The 24,548-nt window shown below is 30.6% G+C and overlaps 1 protein-coding gene across 1 annotated transcript in view; it reads right to left on the bottom strand.

Annotated features, from left to right (window-relative positions):
- Nucleotides 1-23,628, bottom strand: part of LOC145256149 (R3H domain-containing protein 4-like) — a 111,282-nt gene extending 87,654 nt beyond the window's left edge. The window contains exon 1 of the mRNA XM_080114735.1: nt 23,466-23,628. Within this exon, the coding sequence (XP_079970861.1) occupies nt 23,466-23,530 (65 nt within the window). The 5' untranslated portion in view covers nt 23,531-23,628. The remainder of the gene's footprint in view (nt 1-23,465) is intronic.
- Between the last annotated feature and the right edge of the window lie 920 nt (nt 23,629-24,548).

Genomic DNA, 24,548 nt, shown 5'->3' with positions numbered 1-24,548 from the left:
GCAAAAATGAGGCAGTCTGAGTTGAGGCAAAAATAAAAATTGGCTCAGTCTATCAGGATTTCCCTTTCACTGGCCGAGAATAGAACAGATGAGGTGTAGTATTAGAATAGATACATTTTGATTCCAGCCAAAGGGCCCAAAGCTCAAAAGTGTTTCCAGTCATCTTGGATTTCCTCTTGTCAATGAACTTACACAATGTCAGGTTTGGAGAAGTGTCATTAGAGACTACACAACCCTTGTTTCAGTATAAACTCTTCATCCTGCAGGTACCCTTTCAGAGAGTATCCATTTTCTCTAAGGAGATCAACAACAAATAATAGATCAAAATAAAGTTGCTTGACATTGGAAAGTCGACTTTGATCAAAAAAAAAAAAAAAAAGATGGCAGCTCCAATCTAGAGTTTTCTGCATATCAAACGAATGGCATCAAATCATTCTGTCAATGAAGGATACAAAACTTTGTTGTTAATGTCAAAGAATTTTTTATTTTGTAACATATAGCAGCTTTGAAAACTCGTTGGCAAAGTGAGCTAACTAATTAAATCTATAGAATCAAAGGAAAACAGTGATTTTGCACAAGATTTCTATTTTAAAAGCCTGTATAAGCAAGGGATACAGATAGGCATATTGTTACTCGCCCCAAACGGTTGACTCGGAAATTTAAAAAAGTTAAACTCTGTCCTAATAAATTTTTCACTAGTAATAATTTAAGGAGACTTTGAGGGGTGGCAGTGGGGGTACATAAAGCTTAAAGAATTCAATAAAAGCCAAAACAAAATACCAGATTTTTTCTTTTTGTTTTATAGCATCCCCGTTTATTAAGGATGACAAGGATTAATGATGGTAAAGTAAACAATGAAATAACACTGTGAAGATTGGTAATGATGGAAATTGGATAGAAATTAGTGTCATTATACTTCGAAACGACTATGTTATAGACAACTGAGAAGCAGCTCTGCAGTACTGTGTTAAGTCAGAAAATTTTCACACTCAGGCTTCTAAAGTAATAAATTTGTTCTGACTCTACAGCCCTGAATGTAGGGGGGGGGGATCAAATAAGATGCCTATAATCAGAAACAAAATATCTAAAAAAAAAAACACTTTAACCACTTAATCCCTTCTTATAAAAACCCTTAGCAGATTATTTTCGATGATATCATCGTAATTAACTTTTGCTGTTCTTTCCTCCTTAAAAAAACTGAAAGGAAGCTGTTTTGCATAAATGAGTTCAAGGTGTGATCTCATCAGATATTTATAACAAAAAAAAAAAAAAGAAAAGAACCCAACCTGTTGGGTTATGAAAAATATTTTTTTTTTTTTAAATATTAGATTGTTGCTAGCACAATAAGGGAGTGAAAATATTAATTTGTTTACATTATATTTCCATCATGTTTTTTCTTTTCCAGTAATTTTAATAGTTCTTATTACATCTTTAATTTCTTTTTTATTGCAGTTTTCAAATAAAATGTAAATTTGACATATGAAAGGAATGGGTTTAGCATGACGGCACATCTGATTCCAAATTATACTGATTAATATGATAATTATTGGTTATGGGGTAAGCTGATACAACTATTTCAGGACTTACCTAAAGACTATAAAGATAGTTACATTGGCAGCAATTTGTAGTAGTTCTTATGGCCCCAGAATCACGATGTGTACTTCTGTAACTTATTTTTTTAATACATTTCTTGTTAACTGTTTGTCTTGATTGCAAAGTTACAGCGTTATTTTAGTGCAAAAAATAAATTAAAAATGATCATCTTTATTTTATGTCAATAGCTTTTCACAAGGCTGCAGTATCGGAATCAAAGCAAATTTATCGATTTCAAAAACCAGTAAAAACTCCAAGCTTTTAATGACGTTTGAAAAAGGGTCACCATTTCAGTCGGTCCCCTTTTTGGGGCACCTCCAACATTAGAGAGAGAACAAGAGTGCTGAAAAAGAACGGTTGGGTAAAAGAAAACATTGATTATAATTAAGTATGACGAGACTTTAGGATTGATGATGTTTTATAAAGGTTTCCAAGATATAGGGTACAAAGAGGATGGTACATTTTCTTCAATAAAAGTCTTTACCCAGGGAAACTGGTCCGTCGCATGTTGACGCTTCTATTGTTCCCGCATGTCCGAGACAGATTTCTTCTTTGTATCTCCCTCCAACACAATCCTCTATTCCGATTGGCTGAAACCTCTGATGACGTTGAGAGAAGAAAGGAAGGGAAAAGTAGAAGAGTAGGGAGAAAAAGAGAAATAAGAGAAGCATACCGTAGCAGCATCATAGTAATAGTTCACTACAGATTCATCCCTTTTCCCCAAGAGTATTAGTGAAAGTCATGCGGTAATCCAGTAGAACTTGAGCACAGAATGCCAAGTACACTGCCCACACATACAAACTTAAAAATGAAAACAAACCAATATGCACTGCAACTGAAACAATATCACAGGAACAGCAATAAACAGGATAAATTGCTGGAAATTAAACATATCGGAAGACTAGAAACAAAGATTCAGAAAAAAAAAAGAGAAAGTGATATAATCAAAACTTTATATAACACATTCCTACTTACATAACACATTCCTACTTACTTAAAACACTTACTTTACATAACACATTCCTACTTAAAGCAGGACAAACATTAATATGTCAAACATAGCAGATTGTTTCTACAGTAAAACATATTCTCATTGATTGTATCGATCTGACCCCTATAAGAGAACCCGTTTGTAGTACAAGCAACATGAATGGGCTATTTATAAATAAAAACTAACTAAAATAGACAACAACGTTCTTCCGAAAAGCAACGCATTCATACAGAAAAATCTAAAGACCTTAATATTAATCGTTATTAAGGAACACGCTATAATAAAAACTTGTATTAATAAACTGGTCAAGTGAAATGAATGTACACCACAGAACTAAGAATTCAAAACACAAAAACTACATTGAAATACATAGATTCACAATTAAATAACTCAAAAAGGGTTGATATGTCGTAGGACAAAACAGCCAACCAATATCAACTAACAAAAGGCAGTTAGTTACTCTTGGTAATTTGATGTTACCATAGATAATAGGGGGAAAAAAATTAATTAACTAACATTTTCAACTTGGAATTAATCGCTGTCATTGAAATAACTCGAACCACCACCAGAGAAAGAATTGCACATTCATAAAGAGAAAAGATTGGATTTTGTTTGCATTCAAATTTTATCAAAATATAAAAAAAAAATAAATGAATAATCACAAGGGTATTTCATTGTATTTAACGATTTTCACGTACTCAACTCTAAGCTGGTTTGTGATAGCTATTCTTAAGCAGAGTCAAACTTTTAAAATTTTCACAAGTTTGAAGCAAGCATTTTGATTAACAACTCGACAACCACCACTCTAATCTTACGATTTACTGATTCAAATAATTTTCTTATAATTTGATTTTGCCACATTCATATCTGGTAAAGTAACATACTAGCAATGAACAATTATTCCATTGATCACAATGAGACCTGAACTCATGTACATTATATCTAATTTATAACTGATGTGTAGAATCAAATGGAATTGGAAAAAAAAAAACAACATATAGTTGGCTTTTCTGATATCTGATTAAATTTAGTGCAGATTACAGCTAAATTCCCAAAGTTAAACAACGTCCAGTCTGGTCAATATTTATATGGGTAATAACAAGTAAATTCATATGTGACCAGCATGACACGGCTTTTGATCAGCTCAGTTCTATTGTTATCACTAGCAGTTGTTCTCAAAATTTCCAAATTGGGAATTCACCCCTGGATGGAGTTTTGTGTCATACCAAAGACCAGAGACAAAATAAGGTCATCAATAACAACAATTGCTGTAGTACACAAATGATAATAGTCTGTATGTTTGTTTTATGGTGTTATGTATTTTCTGGCCAGACATGTTTGGGTGTGGCAGTTTTATACGATCTGTTGATTTGAGGGTGTGTCAGCTTTACAACAAAAATGTTGGTCATAAAATGAGTTCAAGGTGCGATCTGATCAGATATTTGTAAAAAAATAAAAAGGATCCAACTTGTTGGTTTATGAAAAATAATTTGGCTAGATCCGTAGATTTAAGAAGTACTCGCCAGATGAAAAAATGATCTCGTTATGGCATTATGTGGTGAATGCAACCACAATGTACTTAGTTGTTTTTTGCTCTTTTATTCAGATTTAATTTAAGGATTAAATTTTTGGAGAGCCATATCAGCACGACCATATATTTTCTGGAAAGTTTGTGCATATCAAATTATATGTAAAGCTGGCTGAATAATGCTGACATCCGAGTAGTTGAAAAGAAAAAAAAATTGCTGTCTGCCGACCATAAAATTACTGAGTAGACTGAAAACAAACAAAAACACTCCCAAGTTTGTTTAAAAAAAATTATCATTCAACTAACAATCTCATTCACCCTTATCCTCAAGTTGCTCTTGGCATTAGTAAGTGTTGATTAATTAATATTAAAAAAAATGTTTTTTTAAATACTAACTTCCAACAAAATCGCACCGGATTATATGTAGTGATTTTGGTGCAAGTCCAAGAGTTCAACGTAATTTGGAAAACAACAAAAAAAAAAAAAAGAGAGAAAAATCTTTATGATATATGTACCTATCACAGAACAAAGATGTCATATTCTAAAAATAACCGAAATTGATCAAGTAGTTTCTTTTACTAGGAAAATAAAATTTCATGAGAAAGCGATAATGTTGTCTTGATCCGCCAAATTTAATAAAAGGAGACAACTCAATTAGAACTACCGAGATCAAATTCAGCATTGTAATGGCTATGATCTATTATTTAAATCGCTAAAGTTAAAAATTGTAAAAAAATAAAAAAAAAAAATGATTATTTATATAAAAAAAACTACTTGACCAATTTATGTGATTTTTGAAATATGACATTTTCATTCAATGATGGATATGTACAACAAAGATTTTCTGTATTTTTTTTTATTTGGTTGAACTCTGAACTTGCACCAATGTTTTTTTTTATGAGAGATAATAATGTCCACAAATTTTCAATGTATTAAGATTTTGTCAGTGAAAGTGAGATCAAAAGTAAAATGGTTGCATTGACTCTTCAAAATGAAAACTTTTTTGATAGAATCATCAGTAACGACAAGGTTCCAGAAATGCAAAACACCTTTTGCCTTTGTAAATCTTGTTAAATATGAACAACAGAATATGGTTTAAGATGAAAAAAGACTTTAAGAGTCTTTTTAAAGTAAGAAACTATTTGAACCTTTCATTTTTTTTTTGTGTGTGTACATAAAGTAATGAGTTAGCTATTGAAGCTTTCTGGATGATCATTGAAGCTTTTTGGATGATCATTCATACAGTTCAACAATCCCTTCAGAGGTTATTAGGGTGGTGTTATTGTCAATGTAAACTTTTAATGTTTGAACAAACAGTTATGCTGTTAGCTTGAAAATCAGGTTATTGGCTATTTTGGGATTTACTAAATTTCAATATTTCCTTTTACTTAAGTTGTTTATGTTTGTGAAAAAAAAAAGCTCCTCTCAGGGTTGGATTATCTTACAAGCTAGCAAAAGCTGCAGTCTAGCTACCAGCACCCCTTTAAGATTGAGGGCTCAAACTTAGGATTTCCTGTATTGCTGAATAAATAATTTCAAAAATTGAAATAATGTGAATTACAAACTCATGTTCATTTTGACTGTTTATTGTTGAACTATGTGTGGAGCTGGTTTGTAATAAATAGTAAAACAATAGTTTCTTAAAGAATAATTTTATTGATAATAAAAGGATAACTATTTAGGTTTATTTCAAAAAGTTTAGTTCAAACTATGTAAATAGCACTAAAATATATCTATATAGAGTAGATGGATGTGTGTGTAAATATTTAACAGCTAAACTATTAAACTATTGGTCACATAATACTGAAATTAATAGGAAATAGTAATCATACACCAAGGATGGTTTATAACAAGTAAAATCTTTGTTTTGGGTTAATGAATAACGCATACAGAAGTCGGCAAGTTGAAATGCAAACTGTTCATTTCAACTTGCCGATATTTCTATTAGTTTGCACAAGTGTAAACTAATAAAAGTTAAAAGTGGTTTAATTTTATAAGCGTATTTTTTTTTTAATCTGTCTGTCGGTTTAGTCCAAACAATAGTGAACAAGGCTAGGGATTTAAATGAGGGAATGCGGATGGAGAGCTAATTGTTTTGGTTTCGATTCTAGCTGATGGCACCCAAGTTATTTTTTATCACCCTTAAAATCAATACTATATGTTAAGTATAATATTCAATAGAGAATTGACTATGTAATAATAAAAATCTGCATGTATTGAAATACATTAAGCAGAGTTTATAACTAGGCAAGGTCGGGTGCCCCTGCTAATCACAAATAAAAAAAATATTCAAAATAGGCACTAATGGGTTTAAAGATATTTCTCTCTGAAGGGGGTTACAAAAATGTCATAATGTGGTTTTTGATATTCTCATTCACTAACCAAAAGAAACAGTTTATTTGTTAACATTAACATTACAAAACTAACAAAAAGAGAAATAAATGTTTATTTAATAGTTCCAATTGCTTAATATGAAACCTTAAACCAGACTAAATAAACAAAAGAATAGAGAAATGTTTGCATAAATTACAAATACACTTTTTACAAATTCAACAAATGTTATTTATGATTTGTTTTTCAATTAGGTGGCAAAATACAGTTTGTAAAGTTCTTTCATTGGTTGAAGGTAACAATAACTAATGCTCAGGCATTATCGAATACGATTTGTTCAGAATTTGGTTTGAATGTGTAAGTAATAATGTAACATTGCATGGAAAATCCTTTCATCCCCATTGTGAACTGTCCAGCATTATGTTGTTAACAAAAATAAGTGTTTTTTCCCTTCTTGTTGACACATTGAGAGTTATTGCTCAAGTGACGTTTTTCAAAGTAGCAAAGTAGCAACCACAGAAATGTTTGTAAGATAGGGAAGGGGGAGAGGTGATCAACTTAAAACGAAAGAGAAGTTTTAAAGCGAAAGTCTAGAAATCACATCAGTTCTGTTAAAGAGCAGTTCTATTTCTCTCTGCTTGCAGACACCAAAGAGAACAGACACATGATGCAACAGTACTGGCCAGCCCTGCAGGATTGGGGGATGAAGTAGTCACAGATGGTCAAGTCGGCCTCTTTGTATATGTATATGGTACCTCTCCCTCTAATTCATTCCTTCTAAACCTCACTTGTACACGTGCATTTCAGTGTTCTGTTTAAATAAAACTTTTTAAGGACAAACCAGTCTCCACAAGGTTTTCTATCAAAAACTGAGTTTAATAGCGCAAGACTTAATGACAGCCTAGATTACAATGAAAATGTACACTTGTATGAGTTTATATACCTACAGCAGAAAGCATACACAACATGTTAATTGTTTTTCTTTCTCTCTGTGACTGGAATAACAATTCCAACAATCATGGGTTATTTGCATGGCAACCGAGAAAGCTGACATGCTTGCCCAGTGGTTTGCCTCCAACTCCACTTTAAACTAAACAGACCACTTCCTCCAAAATTTCTCTTTGCAATAGAAGCCATACTCGATCTGAAAATCACCCCTTTCAAGCCTGATCTCATTTCTTCTATACTATTAAAAAAAATACCCCACTGAGGTTGCCCCCGTTCTCTCCAAACTCTTCAACAAATGTCATACTGAATCTTGCTTTCTTGACTGCTAGAAAATTGCTTCTGTGGTACCAGTTTTCAAGAATTCTGGTGAAAGAACCAACCAACTCAATAATCACTCCATTAGCTTCCTTCCTCTCTTCACCAAAATCCTTGAACTCTTAATCAATCAAGCACTAGTTCACCTCTTCATAGATACTAAACTTCTTTCCAACCAACAATATGAGTTTAGGCAAGCCTATTCTACTTCAGATAGAATAATCTGAGCATGTATATACCATAAACTTGATAAAGCAAGAGGGGCTAGGACAATAGCTCTCGTATATCTAAGGCTTAACATTAATAGGCAACATGAATTGGAACAAATACATTAAGGACATTGCCAAGATTTCTGTAGGAGTGGGCTATCTCAAATATTCTAGAAAATACTCACACCTATATCTCTACAAAGTCACCATGGAGTATTGTTGGTCTCTCGCTCTTAGATAGGGTTCAAAAATGAGTCTCCAACCAAATTCCAACCTCTGTCCCATTGCCAAAATGTTGCATCCCTGTGCCTGTTTTACAAGTATTTTAATGGAATGTGCTCCAAGGAACTCAAAGCACTTGTACTCCCTCAACGTAAATACTTCTGACTAACCCAACAAGCAGCAAAATCCCACCCCTACACTGTAAAGATCTTTAGATGCTGGAAAGCCTTCTACTCTAATAGTTTCTTTCCTCAAACTAAACTTTGGAATTTCCTCCCAGGTCCCTTCTTCCCTGACTGTACTGACATGCAGAAGTTCAAATGCTCAACCCCCTACATAGTATCCCCACAGATTTGATTCCAAATCGTAGTCCTTTATAGACAAGTGACACTGCCTTGTTTGGAATGAAATAACATTAAAGAAAAATTATACAACTTCAATATTTGCTTTGAGATTTGATTTAATTTTTAAAGCAAATTACAGAATATATTCAGATGAATGGTAGAAGTCTTGAAACCTGTGTCTGATCATCTAGACGCCCAACTTCCAAGAGGTAGGAATTCTCTAGTTTGTCTGCCACATACCTCTGGTACACAAAAGTCTAACTTTAAACTTGACCTATAATGGAAAATTCCATGTTCTTGTTGAATTAACCTTACATGAAATTGTTCATTTTTTTTTTTTTTTTTACCTTATTTTGATACATTTAACATTTAATCTTGTAAAAAAAAAAAAAAAGCAACAGAAGGCTGGCTGCATACCAGTTCGTACATGCAGGGCGCATATGTATGAGTGTGCATAACAGGTTTCTTGTCAATGTGTAGTAGCAGGAAATTAGCTAACTAAATAAGACAAAAGAATCAACTGTTATGGACAAAAGGATTATACAGAAAGATAAGTGAGAATCAAATTGAATCATGGTTCACTTAAGTATGAAGCTGTCCCTAGCAAGCCTTTTACTTGGAGACTGGTCAATTTATCATTAGTTCTCTATTCATACAGAACTAGCAGGACCTGTGGAAATTCTGCAGTGGCATCTTTCATATGAAATATATTGCTGCTGGATATTCTGTGGATGTTCAGCGTGAATGGAGACCCTACAATATTATTGTAGCCCTTTTGTTAAAACAGTAAAAGTATTTATCTAAGTAATCTGGTTAATGTAGTGTCAGAATATATCTGATTATTACGGTTTATCTCCAATATCCTTATAGGAGTCTGTGACATATTTCCATTGCATGGACACCTGGTGTGAATGCAAACTCCACAATATCATTATACCATCTTTAGACAGAACAGATCTTGGATCTTAGCTATAAGACCAAAAAACGTATATTTTAGTTTCATGTACGGCCCAAAAGCGACATCATATTTTTTTTATTTTTACATTGCGTCTTCAGTGATCGGGGAAATCCTGTTTATTAAAAAGTGATATTAGAATGTGATAACGAATATTAAATTAGCGTATCTATATACTAATTTAATGTCCATAGTATCTTATCATTAGGACTATGACAACAGAATATTCTTATCATTGTTTTGACTCTCAAGTGTATATCCGACAAAGTTAGACACAGTTAATCAACTGAGAACCATATCACTTTATATAAAAGCATATAAGATATCAATGGATACACACTCGAGAGTCAAAACAATGAAAAGAATATGCTGTTTTCCTACCCCTAGTTATCACATTGTACCCTCCTTAATTTATAATGTCATGCACATACGTTAAAAGGTACTACAGTATTAATATATAGATAAATAAAAATGAAAAGAGCATTCCTACAATTATTAAATTAAATATTCTCGTCAGTTCTAAACTATAGTCTTAATTTAACTAATATAGTAGTATAGTTTGAGATGAATCTCCCAAACTAATAAGACTTTTGTTATTGAACATTTTTCCCTTTACTGTTGATTGAACACTTAAAATCATACTTAAAATATGTTTTAATTATTAACCTGAAACCTACGAGAAGTCAGAGCTCAGTTTGCTATGAAAAAATGATTCTTTGCAAGAAAATTTTGAAAATATGTTGCTTGTATTATTGTATTGTACAAGGTGACCTCCACCTCTTAAAAAAATACCATGCATGAAATCGTTAATAAAATTCATAATCTTTTCTGCAATCCAACCATTTTTACTACAAATAAATTTTAGTCTATTCTCGACTTGTCCACCAAGTTTCAGTAATGAATATCCACCAGTTTTTGCTTCTTCATCATCATTTAATGATATGCAGGGACACTTTGGTGTCCGTTTCATCAGTAGAAGGTGTGATCCTGAATGGGTTCTACACTCACCAGACCATACCCAGTTCCTCAGATTTATATCTATGGGTTATCTAAAAAGTAATCTCTATCAAAATAGTCGCCAAACAATTCCTGAACTGAAGAAAACTACCACAGCCCAAATCAGTGAAGAGACAAGAGAGGAGGGTGTCAAAGTTATTCACAATTTTGCATTTTATCCATGTGTGTTTATTATCGAACAGCGATCCCATGGATTGCATTTGGGAGAGATGAAAGTTGGCTGTAGTAACACTTAACATGAATAGTATTTAATTAATTTATTAATTTATTTAGTATTTCTATATCACAAGTTGTATGCTTATTTGGTGTGAGAAACTCAAAGCAAACTGAATTATCTTTGTGATTTTAAATTGTTAAAATTAAAAAATCCAAAAAGCCAACAAAAATATAGGTTCATGATAAAATGATTTATGATGAGCTCTTAGGTGTCAACAAACAGTGGCTTAAACATGTCTGTGTACAACACACACTCACAAAAAATACACAATATCACATGAAGGTTGATTTAATCAGACTCCTAATTGAGGTGAGTATTTATATCTCTAAATGATGCCAAAACTGATAATGAAAACATTCATTAATAAGTTATTTTTTAAGTGCTTCCAAAAAGTCAATAAATAATTTTGCAATGCATTCAATACCATATTTTTGTTGTTGTTGTTGTTGTTGTTGTTGTTGTTGTTGTTTAAAATATTTGAAAGCAGAATTAGACATAATCTAACAAGTTTTTGATGAAGAAAAACTCAGATCGGTTAATTTTTTTTAATGTTTTTTTTCCAGGACAATTATAAGTAACTATTGAATTCTTAAAATAAAGTAATTAAAAATAGACTTATCAGGAATATTGACCTACAAGATAATAATATATCATCTGTAATTGTTTTTTTGTTTTTTTTATAACACGTCTATTTTGAGATTATCTTTATAGCCCAAATAAACGAATTTAAAATGTTAATATGGACAGGGCCGAAAATTATGTTTCAGTCATTCAGGGTTGTCATTTAATTTATCTGGGTATAAACGACTATTTTCTCTCATTTAAAAATAGAGTATTTCATTTTAGTATAAATATTTAGTGAACACGTGATATTTTAGCAATACCATCCTGAACAATCTAACATGGCCCTCCCTGAAAACCACCAAACTTATGTGGAACACTCTAATTTGTAGGATATATAAAACTCAGTTCTCTTTTTCAGCTAGTAGACAATCTGTCAGTTATTTCTTGTACAATAAAGTGTTTCACAAAGTTATCTTATATCTAAAACAGACCTAGTTTTTCCCCAATTTTTTTTTTACCTTAATAGTTTTGTTAATAAAAGTTACATACTTAAAACTGTTCAGTCTGTGTCCTTAAAAACAAAACTTTCATTTCATTTTTAATATATTTCATATTTAATCCAATCAACAGTTTTTGTTTTAATAAAAACAAAAACAGTTGATTGGATCAAATATGAAATCGATTAAAAATGAAATATCATAGAGGGAAGAACTAACCTTCCCACAATCTCAAGTCCTCTCTTTCTGCCACCAATGACACTGATAAAATTTAGAATTTTTGAAAGCAATTTCCCTTAAGTTGACCAACTTACAAAATAACGTTTCTATGACATGCTTTATAATTTGTGTATTAATAACAGTGGCATGGTTACCAAATTGATAAAACACAATTCAAAGTTCAATTTCTATCTTAGAATGCAAAATCATTTTTACATTTATTATTATTTTTAAATCATGGTCAACATTTTACTTTGACAGAGTAAATGCTGGAAAACAGTCGACTTTCCTCTTCTTTTTTTTTTTAAGAGGATGCAAAATCTTCTTCACAATGCAAAATGTTTTTGCAGAGGAAGAAATATTTTCAGTCATATAAATTATTAATTAAAGTGAAGGATACCCGAGCGACGCCAAGTAGTGACAGCTACCAAGACATAAAGAACTACCATTGGCAACACCATCTAAGTGAATCCATGCTTGTATTAAGAATTAGGAGAATAGAATTTCAATTACAGCAAAAGTTAATTTAAAAATATTTTTTTTCTGGAAAACATAGCGAGGAGAAAACTGCATAGTAGAAAGTCATGTGAACTTGGTATGCGCAACACATATACAATGATCGTATCCATTGTAGAGACCTTTAATTAAAATAACTACCCGTGAACTGATGAGTCATTCAACTTTCCTTTTTTTGCAATAATGTAATAATACAGCTACAGTTGGAAAAAATTATGTTTTTATTTTTCATGGAAAAATAAATTGTTATTTCTAGAGTCAAATAATTTACAAGTGGTAGTTAATACCGGAGTGATGAGTTTGCAATGTTGCAAGAATCTTTAACGGAAATTAATTCAGTTTTGGGCAAATCAATAATGATATTGAATCACAAAAAGGAAATAAGAATTTTTCTTTAGATTAATGTTAGTGGAAAGAGATCAATGGATGAACCATTTTTAAGAAATAATTGACCAAATGAAATCAATGTGAGATTTAAAGTTTTAAATTCCTGATGTTCATAAAAATTAATGTGGCTCTTTTCTCAAATAATGAAGCAGTCCAAAAAATACTAGGACATATAAAACTTGACTTTCACCTAAAAACTTGAATTATAATAAGATTACATTACATTTGTCCATTTAAAGTTACAAAATATGTAGTCATTGATAATTGCATACTATAAGCTCAATATTTCATTCTGAATAACCAGTGTCTTTTGTGGATTGTAGAATCATGTTCTTCAGACCAATAAAATATAATTTGATTTGATTCCTTTCAGAAAATAATTGAACCAAATTAGATTTTATTTCAAGGGGGAACCATAGAGAAGCCACCAAACGAAAAAATGGATAAAAAATTCAAATAACAAATAAATGTTACCAAAGGTAAGATACGTTACCCTTCTACCTACCTGGATAAGTTTTGTGTGAGTGAACATATATTAAAGTGTCTATTTAATTTGAAACACAAGTATTGCCAAGTTTATAAGTTAGATCAACAAGATGGCCAACATCAAATTTTCAACTGGAAAGTCTTGAAATCAGTCTTAAAGTCTTAAATCATGGACACAAAACAAAACATTGATAGAAATTCATCCAATAAGTGTCACTTATTGGGTTGATTGCTAGCAATATTTTGTTTATTTTTCGAGTGTTGAGGCATTACTGACACTCTGAATATGACATATTGTTGTCAGTTTAACTTACAACTTGGTACTATTTGTTTTTTAATTGATTAAAAGCTTTAAAATATGTTAAAACAAAACTTTTCAGGTAGGTAGAGAGTAATTTATCTTGCCTTTAGTTACATTTATTTTTTATATATCTGAATTTTTTTTACTTCTTTTTTTTTACATTTGTTGTCTAAATCGCTCCAAAATTTGTTGGCTAAATCCCTCCAAAATGGACTTAACTACTTAATCATTCATACATTGTAATTTTCCTTTGTTTGGAATGATAAAACAAATATTTTGGAAACAAAATATTGCATAGTTTCAATTAAAATGAATTGCACATATATATTATATTTTGATCCAGTTTGTAGTATGGACATCTTGAGATTATTATTATCTTGAAGGGAATCTAAAGAATATGCAGATAATCTTATAAACTAAAAAAAGAGTAATAATTATAAACAAACAAATTAATTAAAAAATATTTATACTGTAAGCATTATATTGAAGTATCAAATTTATAATTAAAATATATACATATAGTGTGTGTGTGTGTGTGTGTGTGTGTGTGTGTGTGTGTGTGTGTGTGTGTGTGTGTGTGTGTGTGTGTGTGATATTATTTATTTATCTCTGCGGAAGTAAAGTCATTTTATTGATTTTGGGGATTGATAACTTTTGTTTTGACAGAATCAATGATTGATTCTAGTTTGTCAGAAGTTTTTTGTGTAATGTTGGGGCATATACTTGGCAAGAAAAAATGTAGTTCAATTGAATGTGTTTGAGAATTTATTTTATTCAGTTAGAATAATGTTTTTAAATGACGCCATCTTAAAAAGGAAAAGGGGAGTGTAATTCTGTATTTGTCAATACATAGTTACTTTGTCAACTTTTTATTTAAAAAAATAAAAATAATGTCTGGCAATACAGAATAAGGACAGGTAGAAAGTATATTATCTAATATGGTCGTTACGATAGCCGTGAATAATCTGAATGTGATTTTTAACCTTCAAACTGTTATTTCAATCGTAATTTCTCATAAGAATTAAAGTATAAGCCAAAGTCGAGTATTATAATATGGTTTGTTCATAAATGAAAATCTTGACTGAGCAATTATTTTAGAAAATAACACCCTTTTCTTTAGTGCATTTATTGGGTGGGTTTCTACCAGTATTTTGTTTAATTTACGATTATCGAGACTTACCAGACATTTTTTTCTTGATCTAACTTAAGACTCGACACTGCTTGGGTTTTAAAATAAGTTAAAACACAAACGGTGACAATTATTTGTCATATATAAATATTTTTTTGACTACTTTTTTCTTTTGTTGTCTATATTGCAAAATGCCCATATTATTATTTAGAAACCCACTCTTAACATGAGAGGGGAGGCCTTTTTAATCATTATGTACTTTTGCTTAATAAACAAAACAGAATAAAAAAAATCCTATCTAAATAAATAAATACAAATAAAAATAGCATGGTCCATACCAATTTTTTTTCCAACACCCTAAGTCTAGGGTGGCAATACGAAATGTGTGTGTGTGTGTGTGTGTGTGTGTGTGTGTGTGTGTGTGTGTGTGTGTGTGTGTGTGTGTGTGTGTGAAAATATGATATTATGACGTTATGGAAAAAGGAAAAAATAAATAAATAAAGTTATGGAAAAAAAAAAGAAAAAAAAAATCCAGGCGTTCAGTTGAATATTTGTTTTCGTCTGATTTCTATGTCCATTTATTTGTAAAATAATGTGTGAAATTTGTCATCATCATCATTATCTACAGCAGAAGTATGAGTTTTGTAAACAAACATTTTTATATAAAAAAAAAAAAAAGTCCAGGCGTTTTAGTACTGATCTGTTGGATTTTGTTTTTGTCTGATTACTACGTCCATTCATTTGTAAAGGTGCACAAACTCTTCAACGAGTGACTGTCTCTTCTACAAATTGTTTGTTTTGGATTGTTTTTCTTTTTTTATTCAGGTCAAACTCATTGAATTGTACCCATCACCTTCATCCTGATCATTGAGGATATATGACTTTTGGAATGCTTCTTCATGTGTATTTTACACGTGTGTGTAAGCATATGTAAATACATGTTTATATGTATGTCTCTATGTGTGTATGCTTGCATGTGTGTGTACATGCATATGTATGTTTGCATGCATTCTGTGTGTATGCATGTATGTGTTTATTTCCATGTGTATGTGTGGTGGAGAGGGCTCCCGTAATCTGATTTAAAAAATCATAAAGCGGGAGACCAGTACCCGCATTAAGCTGGTCTGTAGTTTAACTTGTTGCTGGCTATCTTGCTCTTGCTTGTTGCTGGATCTTAACATTTTGAACTGAGAGAGAGATTTAGCTGTCGTACAAAGCTAAAACTCTGTAACATCATCTTTGTATAGATTCTGCCTCAGGCATTTGTCTATAAAAATAGTCCTGTCGTGATAGAAAAGTTGTGACATGTGGAAGCTTGAAATGCTGGAAGCATGTAATAATTGATCTGCCATCATTATATGTATCTGTGTGTGTATGTATGTATGTTTATATATGTACATGTGTATGTATGTGTATGCATATCTATGTGTATATGTATGTATATATGTACGTGTGTATATATGCTTATGTATGTTTGTATGTATATATGTATATATATGTTTGTATGTGTATATATGCATATGTGTATGTATGTGTATAAATGCATTTATATGTATGTATATGTTGTTAAATGTATGTGTATGTATATGTGCATATATGTGTACGTATCTGTATGTGTATATGTATGTATATGTGTGTTTGTATTTGTATGTGTATGCATGTGTGTATGTATATGTATTATGTATTGTGTATGTATATATGTGTGTATGTTTATAGATATATGTGTGAGTATGTGTATATATATGTATGTGTGCATGTATGTATATACATGTATGTATACCAATGACTATCTTCAGTGTCATGTCTGCTTGAGCGTGAATTCGTCGGTAGGACTTAAAAAAGTCATTTTTGGGCTCATGGACTTTAAGTGTCTGAGGGAGTGGCACTCGTCTGACAAGACGTTGCAATCATCATAGAAAAAGGAAGAAAAACCTGTAGTCTTTTAAGAAATTTTCAACGTTTTATCTCCATCTTCAGGGGAATTCTTCAGGAAATGGTAGAGATGATCGAAGAAATAAAATATACCATAATGTGCAGAAAGACCTTCGTGTCTTCCCCTTTGAAAAAAGAAACGGTTTTACAATTTATCCCCTATCATAAGCAAGTTGGTGATTAAAGAGGATAACATAGATTTGAAACCTGATTAGTTTAATTTTTCCACACTTTTTGAATCGCTTTCTCTCCTTGCACATAAATAAAAAACAAATAAAAAAAATAATAGTATATATATATCACTTTTCAGAGGAGAAGATATGAAAGGTCTTTTATTATGGTTTATTTAATTTCCTCAACCATCTATTATTTCCTGAAGAAGAGAAGTCCCCCCAAAATGGGGATGAAACGCTGAAGATTTCCTACAGGTTTTTCTTTCCTTTTTACATATATATATATACACATGTATATATATATATATAATTATCCACTAACATGTTTCATCGTCTACGATTCATCAGAGTGAGATTCAAAATTGGGATTCCATGGTAAGAAGCGTAAACCTCTACCACTAAGTGATCTCGCGCGACTGTTGAATATATTTCAAAATAAATGTCTAACCAAAGCTACAATATTTGCCAAAGAAAACCAAAATAACAGGAAATATTACATACCTCCTTAGATTTCAAAACCAAATATTATGATCATAAAAGCATGTTCCATAACAAAAATCACTGATGTAGGTTACTAGGAAATGTATCTAACTTTATAGTTTGATTTGGGCCCAAAACAATAAATGCTAATGGGTCATAATTGGGGTTAAAGTTTTAAAAAATTTACCTCTGCGATCTCTACCAAATTACTCAGCCAATTTTTGGTCTAAACATTTGAAATTTTACATAAAGTGTATTCAGACATAGGACAAGCTTTTTAATCGTTTTTTTTTTGCTGAAAATTTGGCTTCCAAGGGGTCAAAGTTCAAAAGATTTTACCTTTGCAGTCTCTAGCAAACTATTAAGCAAATTTTGGGTCTAAACATTTGAAATTTTACATAAAATGTCTTCAGACATGCAGCAAGCTTTTAAATCTGTTTTTGGACGAAAATTTGGCTGGCAAGAGGTCAAAGTTTACAGAGTTGCCCTTTACAGACTCTACCAAACTCCTCCGCCAATTTTGGGTCTAAACACTTGAAATTTTAGATGTAAGTTACTTGGACATGGGTCAAACATTTTGATTTGATTTGAGTCAAAATTGGTGTCAAAGTTTAAAAATATTTGACGTCTGCAGTTTCTACCAACTTTTCGTTATCGTAGTTAAGGAAGCCTATTATATAGAAAGGCATTACTGTACATATTCACACTTTTTAATACATACATATGCGCATAAAGTTACGAACAGTACATAGGGCCCGAGCAAAGTCGGATGGAACTGCTAGTATATAAATAATTTTAAATCAATAATAACAATAGAAAAAATAAATAAAATAAAATAAATATATATATCCATATAATAATATAAAAATAACATAATATCCGAAATATAAACCAAAACACAAAATAACGTATCTAACTACACCTAGGTTGAAAGTAGGTCAGCTTTCCATGCACAAAACGATATAACTAACCCTTTCCTATAAAACACACAAAGGGAAAGGGTGAACCTGAGGTCAACTGTACTTTTGTCCTTTAAGAGCCCAACCATTGGCTGATTAGAATGGGCGTAGTTACGACTAAGAAGCTGATTGGCTAACAAGCAAATTAAATATGTGTTTATATAAAAATGCCACAACTCTTACATAAGCCTGACAAATTCTCATGAGGATGAAATGTGGAATATTGCTTAATTGCAATATATGTTTTCATAACTTACCATCTAGCTTTACTTATGTATTGAGCACTGTTGAAGTAAACACTGAAAATTTATGGAGAAAATTATATCTTCGTATATTAATTTATGTGATTAAATGAAATAGTAATATATATATACATGAGAAAGAAAATTAAAACTGTAAGTTGAAATTTACAATCAAAATTTCAACTTAGAGCTTTAATTTTCTTTCTCTTATAATAAGCTCGGAATTAAATTATCCATATATAAATACTGGTATTTATATTAGATCGAAATTTATATTATATATAAATACTGGTATTTATATTAGATCGAAATTTATATTATATATAAATACTGGTATTTATATTAGATCGAAATTTATATTATATATAAATACTGGTATTTATATTAGATTGAAATTTACCATTTCGCATATAACAGGTAAACACTACATCCTTTTGATTTCATTACTTTATATATATATATATATATATATATATATATATATATATATATATATATGAGTGTAAGCTGAATGTCTGTGTGTGTATGTGTGTGTGTCTGGTCACGAATATGCTCCTATATGGTTGACTTTTTTAAAAACTAATTACATATAATGATAGAAGATGTATCGAGACACAGGAATGGGTATGTTTGATCTGGAAGAACGGTGGTTCATTAAAATTGTGGGGTCTGCGTTCGCGCCTGGTCCACAAAGTATGGAAATAAAAAATTTAAAAATTAAAAAAAAAAACGTTTACAAGTGTTTTTGATATAGATGTACATAAGAATACTTTGATAAGTATGTTTTAACTTAAATAGGTATGGTATGATAAGATTGTGGAGTCTGCGTTCACGCCTGGCCTCCATAGAATGGAAATAGGCACAAACTTTAATAAAGACTTTTCATATCTATCTGTGTAAGTATACTTTGATAATTATGTTTCTGTTTGAAAAATTATGGGGTGTTCGTTCGCGCCTGATCTCCATTGGAAATATGTCACAAAGTTTAACAAGGTTTTTTAATATAGATCCACAGAATATTGTGATAAGTGTTTCAGTGTGAACAGGTATGGTGTAATAAATTATGGGGTTTATCTATTTTATTTTTACTTTCATCAAATTTTGCTTTGGTTTTGATACCTCCAAATTCAACCCAAATTTACAACCCTTCCTTTTCATAACCTATCATACTTTCATAAATCAGAGTCCATTTTCTGTAGGCTGTTTTTTAACCCAGTCAAGGACGGGTACTTTTGCTAGTATATATATATATATATATATATATATATATATATATATATATATATATATATATATATATATATATTCTACTCGTTCTCTCCCTGTGGTTAAAAACAGGTTAATGATATTTTTGTGTCCGGAACTATGTGAGCATTTTATGTTTATGAACCCAAACTCACAAATCTAATTTATATAGCTTTTTTTTTTTTTTTTTTTTTTTCTTTTTTTTTTTTTAATAATTTTCGCGGGTATTTTCAATTTCAAGAAGAAAAATTATTAATTCTCATTTTCGTGTTTGTTAAGAAAGAGTCGACCGATCGATATTTCAAATATGTTGTTTTAAGCAAAAACATTGTCATGTCGGAAATAGTAATATATCAAAAAATTACGAAAATTCATCTAGTAGAATTGCTATTGTGTTTGTTTGTTTTCGTAAAAAAACAAAAAAAAAAAACAGTCTATCGCTATAAGGCTAAAATGTTGGCCGCCACGAACAAGTAATCTAAAATATTCGTTCGAGTTATATCTCTTGTGTGCGAAGTTTTATAACATCCAAGAAAAATACGATTTTACCCATTTTTCCGTTAAAATTATTTTTAATTATCAATAAATTACTTTTAATTATAAATAACTTTCCACTTAATCAATTTTCGTGATTTCGGGATATGTTACTATTTTCGAAATGATAATTAAGTACGTAATGTTTTTGTTTAAAAGAACATATTAAAATAAAATTGATCTGTCGACTATCTTGACATTTTACTCCCTTTTCTTTGATCCAGTAGCCTTAAAATTCGAAAAATTTGAGACATATCAAAAAGAATACTCTATATTTTAAATTATTATCCTCAACCAAAGTATATTTTCATTTTTACTTCAAAGAATTCGTAATAAAATTATTAAAAAAAAAAAATGTTTTTCTTATAACTCAACAGTGATTGACGAAGACAACCTGTCAAAGAAAGGCTTACTCAGGTTGCATAATGTTACGATGTCACCAATGAGGAAGGTATTTTTTATAGCACGGCTAATGAGGTTGTTTTATTTGCAGAGCTAAAAATTTCGGAAGAAAGGGTAAAACTAAAATTATTTATCGCACTCATTTAAACGAATCTACAGCCTTTAAAATTTTAAATATTTAGACGAAACAACTACGACTACACAAAAATACAACATAACCAATTTCAATCGGGTTTTTAGAACAGAAATAACAGTAACATGTTGTTGATTAAAAGCATACACGGATATAGTTAATTACTTGTTATAAAGGTGGAAACATGTAGGTATTATTATACAAACACCGTGACAGCGTTAGGGTTAGGTTTAGGGTTAGGGTTAGGGTTAATTCGCTGTCACGGTGTTTGTATAGTTTTACCAACATGTAGATGTACTCATGTTTGCCAAACACAGACGATCGTTTGAACGATGTAGCATACTGAATCAAATAATTGGTTTGATTCAATATGCTACATCGTTCAAAAACGATCGTTTAAGTTGAGGTTTATATCGAAGATTTCAGCTTTAAGCTGGTTGTTATTGAAACAACATTATTTTAACCAAATTAATTATCATTTTATATCATAACAGTTCGGTTCAATTAATAATTTAATGGCCAAACAACGGTATTGTTTGGTTATTAAAATATTGTTATAAAATTACAACTAATTTGGTTAAAATAATGTTTTGTTCCAATGAAATCTTCAAGATAACTACCCCCCCACACACACACACACTTTTCATTTCATGTTCGTTCTGTAACGAGTACGTACAGACTTTCTGTATTTTCTTTGCTTTTAATTGTCACCATAAGTGCAATTCTGAATATGCAATGTAAATATATTTCTATGTTCCCACATGTAGGTATTTATGCAGAATACAGCTCGTGCTATTTTTAGATAGAATTTTCAAAGTAAATTGAATGTTTACGGTAGTACTTATGCAATTAGGGTACCGTGCTGAAATATTAACGTTATTTAGACAGTTATTCTTAACATAAGGAGGGGGGTTAACTATTCCGTACTTTCACCTAACGATTTAATAATAATAATAATAATAATAATAATAATAATAATAATAATAAAGATATCGTAATACTTGAAAATGCTATTAAAAATAGCGCGGTATAATAAGTGCATAAGTACCGTGCCTTGTTAATTAAATTGTTAGGTGAACGTATTGTTAATAACACGTATAGTTAATAAAAAAATTAAAAAAAAAAAAAACTCCTCTCCTCGTGTGAAAAAAGGGTGTTTAAATAATAACGTTATTATTTCAGTCAGCACGGTCCGTATTCTGCATACTGAAGTAACTAAAACATTGCGAAAGCTTGTCCTTAAGAAGAAATGCGAATTAATTTTATTCGATTTTTACGATATCGCGAAATAAAATCGAAATCGACCTTTCAAATGATTCACGTTTCGTATTTTTACCTGAAAGATTTAATTTGTCGTTCGTTACTCTGAGTCAGTCATAGAAATAAAAACGGAAGTAATTGGGTCAATCGTTATTTTTGTTTTTTGCTTTGTATATGATTCTCTTTGTTTACATTTGTTTAACTAGTGTCAAAAAGATGTAAACACCGTTATTTAATCTAAGATAAACTTACCAGAATACAACTAATTTTAGCGATCGGATTGCAGGAAATACCACAGTTAAAGTCTTAACTTATAACTTGTTTTTTTAAACGATAGTAAAACGTAAGTAAACAAACAAAAAGCGACTGTGCTCGGGCGTTTTTTTTTTTTTTTTTTTTAACCAATAAACGTTTTCTAAGAACAAATCAATATTAAATCTTTACGAATATTTTATTACATCTTAAATTGCAATGTAATTTTAAAACTACAAACCAAATAATCGATAGAATAACGTCTTTGAAAAGAAAATTTGGGAGTGCTGAAAATGTACACAACCTAAAAGCAAACTGGATTGTCATGAAAATAAAAGATTATATTTAACACACACACATTATATATATATATTATATATATATATATATATATATATATATATATATATATACACACACACACACACACAATTTGTTCCACAATCAAACAACGCCGCAGTTCAGTTCACATAAACCAAGAGATCCGTAGATCATAAAAGCAGCTTTCATGGTTTGTGTGAGCTGCGGTGTTATTTGATTGTGGAAATAAATTATATATTTATCTTCTCACATAAAAAAAAAACTATGTGTATATCATGTGTATGTGTTTTACTTAAAATTGCTCATTGAAAGCAAATACACTTAAAAATAAACTAAATTACAATTTTAAAATTAAAATAATTTTTTAGAATTAAACTTTATAAGCTAAAATCTATTATGATATTGAATTTGTTCTCTTAATCGAAGGAAACTAATAATTCTCAATTCAATTGGTAACACTGTTCTAAAAAAAGAACAGTTTTTTAGCAGAGTAAAGGCGAAGAAATATCATAAAAGCAATAATAACATTTAATAGAATGCTTACATTTTAGCATAAAATATTTGTAAGGATTTATAAATAAACGAATTTTCAATTTTTTAAAAATAAAATAAAGAAATAACCATTTTTTTTTCGTTTCATTCTGAGTCACCTTTGTAGAAGAATAACAACAAACTCACTAACGAAAACAAAGCTGAAAAAAAAATAAAACTGGAATATAATGACGCACGCATATTTAAAAGTAATAGTTTTTATATAACTTACACAAGATCATCCTCTATCTGGTCGGAGTCATAAAACTCCCTGTTGCTGTCTCGGATAATGCCCATCGTTTTAAGTTGTCCAACAGAAATCTATGTTTACTATTCAGCCATTAAAAATAATACAGTCGCAAGCAACAACTTTCGTGCATGCGCACAACGCACCAACTATGACCTTAGAGGACAACAGATAAAGGTCATTTCCGGTTGTTATGGGTTTTGTTTTTGTTTAGAAAGGTATGAGATAACGGCCAAAATTGGCTAGGAGCAAACTGTAGTATCTGTTCTGATACCATACTTCACCTTTTCTGTCTTCAGTCAGTGGAGGAGAAATTCGGGGTTTGTATTACTGTACACATAGATTCGAAAAAGTTGTCAAAAAAAAAACAAATATATAACAAATAAATATTATCAAAGGTAAGATAAGTTACTTTTCTACCTAACTGGATATATTTTTTGTGTTTTTATTCAATGTAACATGTTTATTCAGCTCGAAAAACATACAGTGTTTACCGATGTATTGGAAAATTCAAAATGGCGCCCAACAGTCTCTTTAACATGGTAAGTTTGGGAAAAGGTGTTATAAATAATAAACTAGACAAAATACTATTAAAAAAAAAACACCGAATATATATCAACTTATGTCACGGTAACATATAATGAACGAATTTCTAACAGTATTTTGTCTAGTTTATTATTTATAACATCTTTTCCTGAACTTACCGTGTTAAAGAGAGTGTCGGCCGCCATTTTGAATTTTCCAATACATCGGTAAACACTGTATGCTTTTCGAGCTGAATAAACATGTTACATTGAATAAAAACACGAAAAATATATCCAGTTAGGTAGAAAAGTAACTTACCTTGCCTTTGATAACATTTATTTGTTATATACTTGTTTTTTTTTTTGACAACTTTTTCGAATCTATGTGTACAGTAATACAAACCGAAATTCGTTATGACTGAGGCAATTTTTATTTTTGTTCTTATCCGGAGGAGTTCCCCTTTTGGGGAAACTAGATTTTTCCCCACATTAAAAACCGATGTTGTGTTTAACTTTGCCCTCGTAGGAAGGCAAGTAAATAAGA

The sequence above is a fragment of the Euprymna scolopes genome, chromosome 3 (genome assembly GCF_053919585.1).
Source record: "Euprymna scolopes isolate OS-2025 chromosome 3, ASM5391958v1, whole genome shotgun sequence".
Lineage (NCBI taxonomy): Eukaryota > Metazoa > Mollusca > Cephalopoda > Sepiida > Sepiolidae > Euprymna > Euprymna scolopes.
Note: the sequence above shows the minus strand (reverse complement) of the source record. Positions and strands in the feature narration are given on the sequence as shown.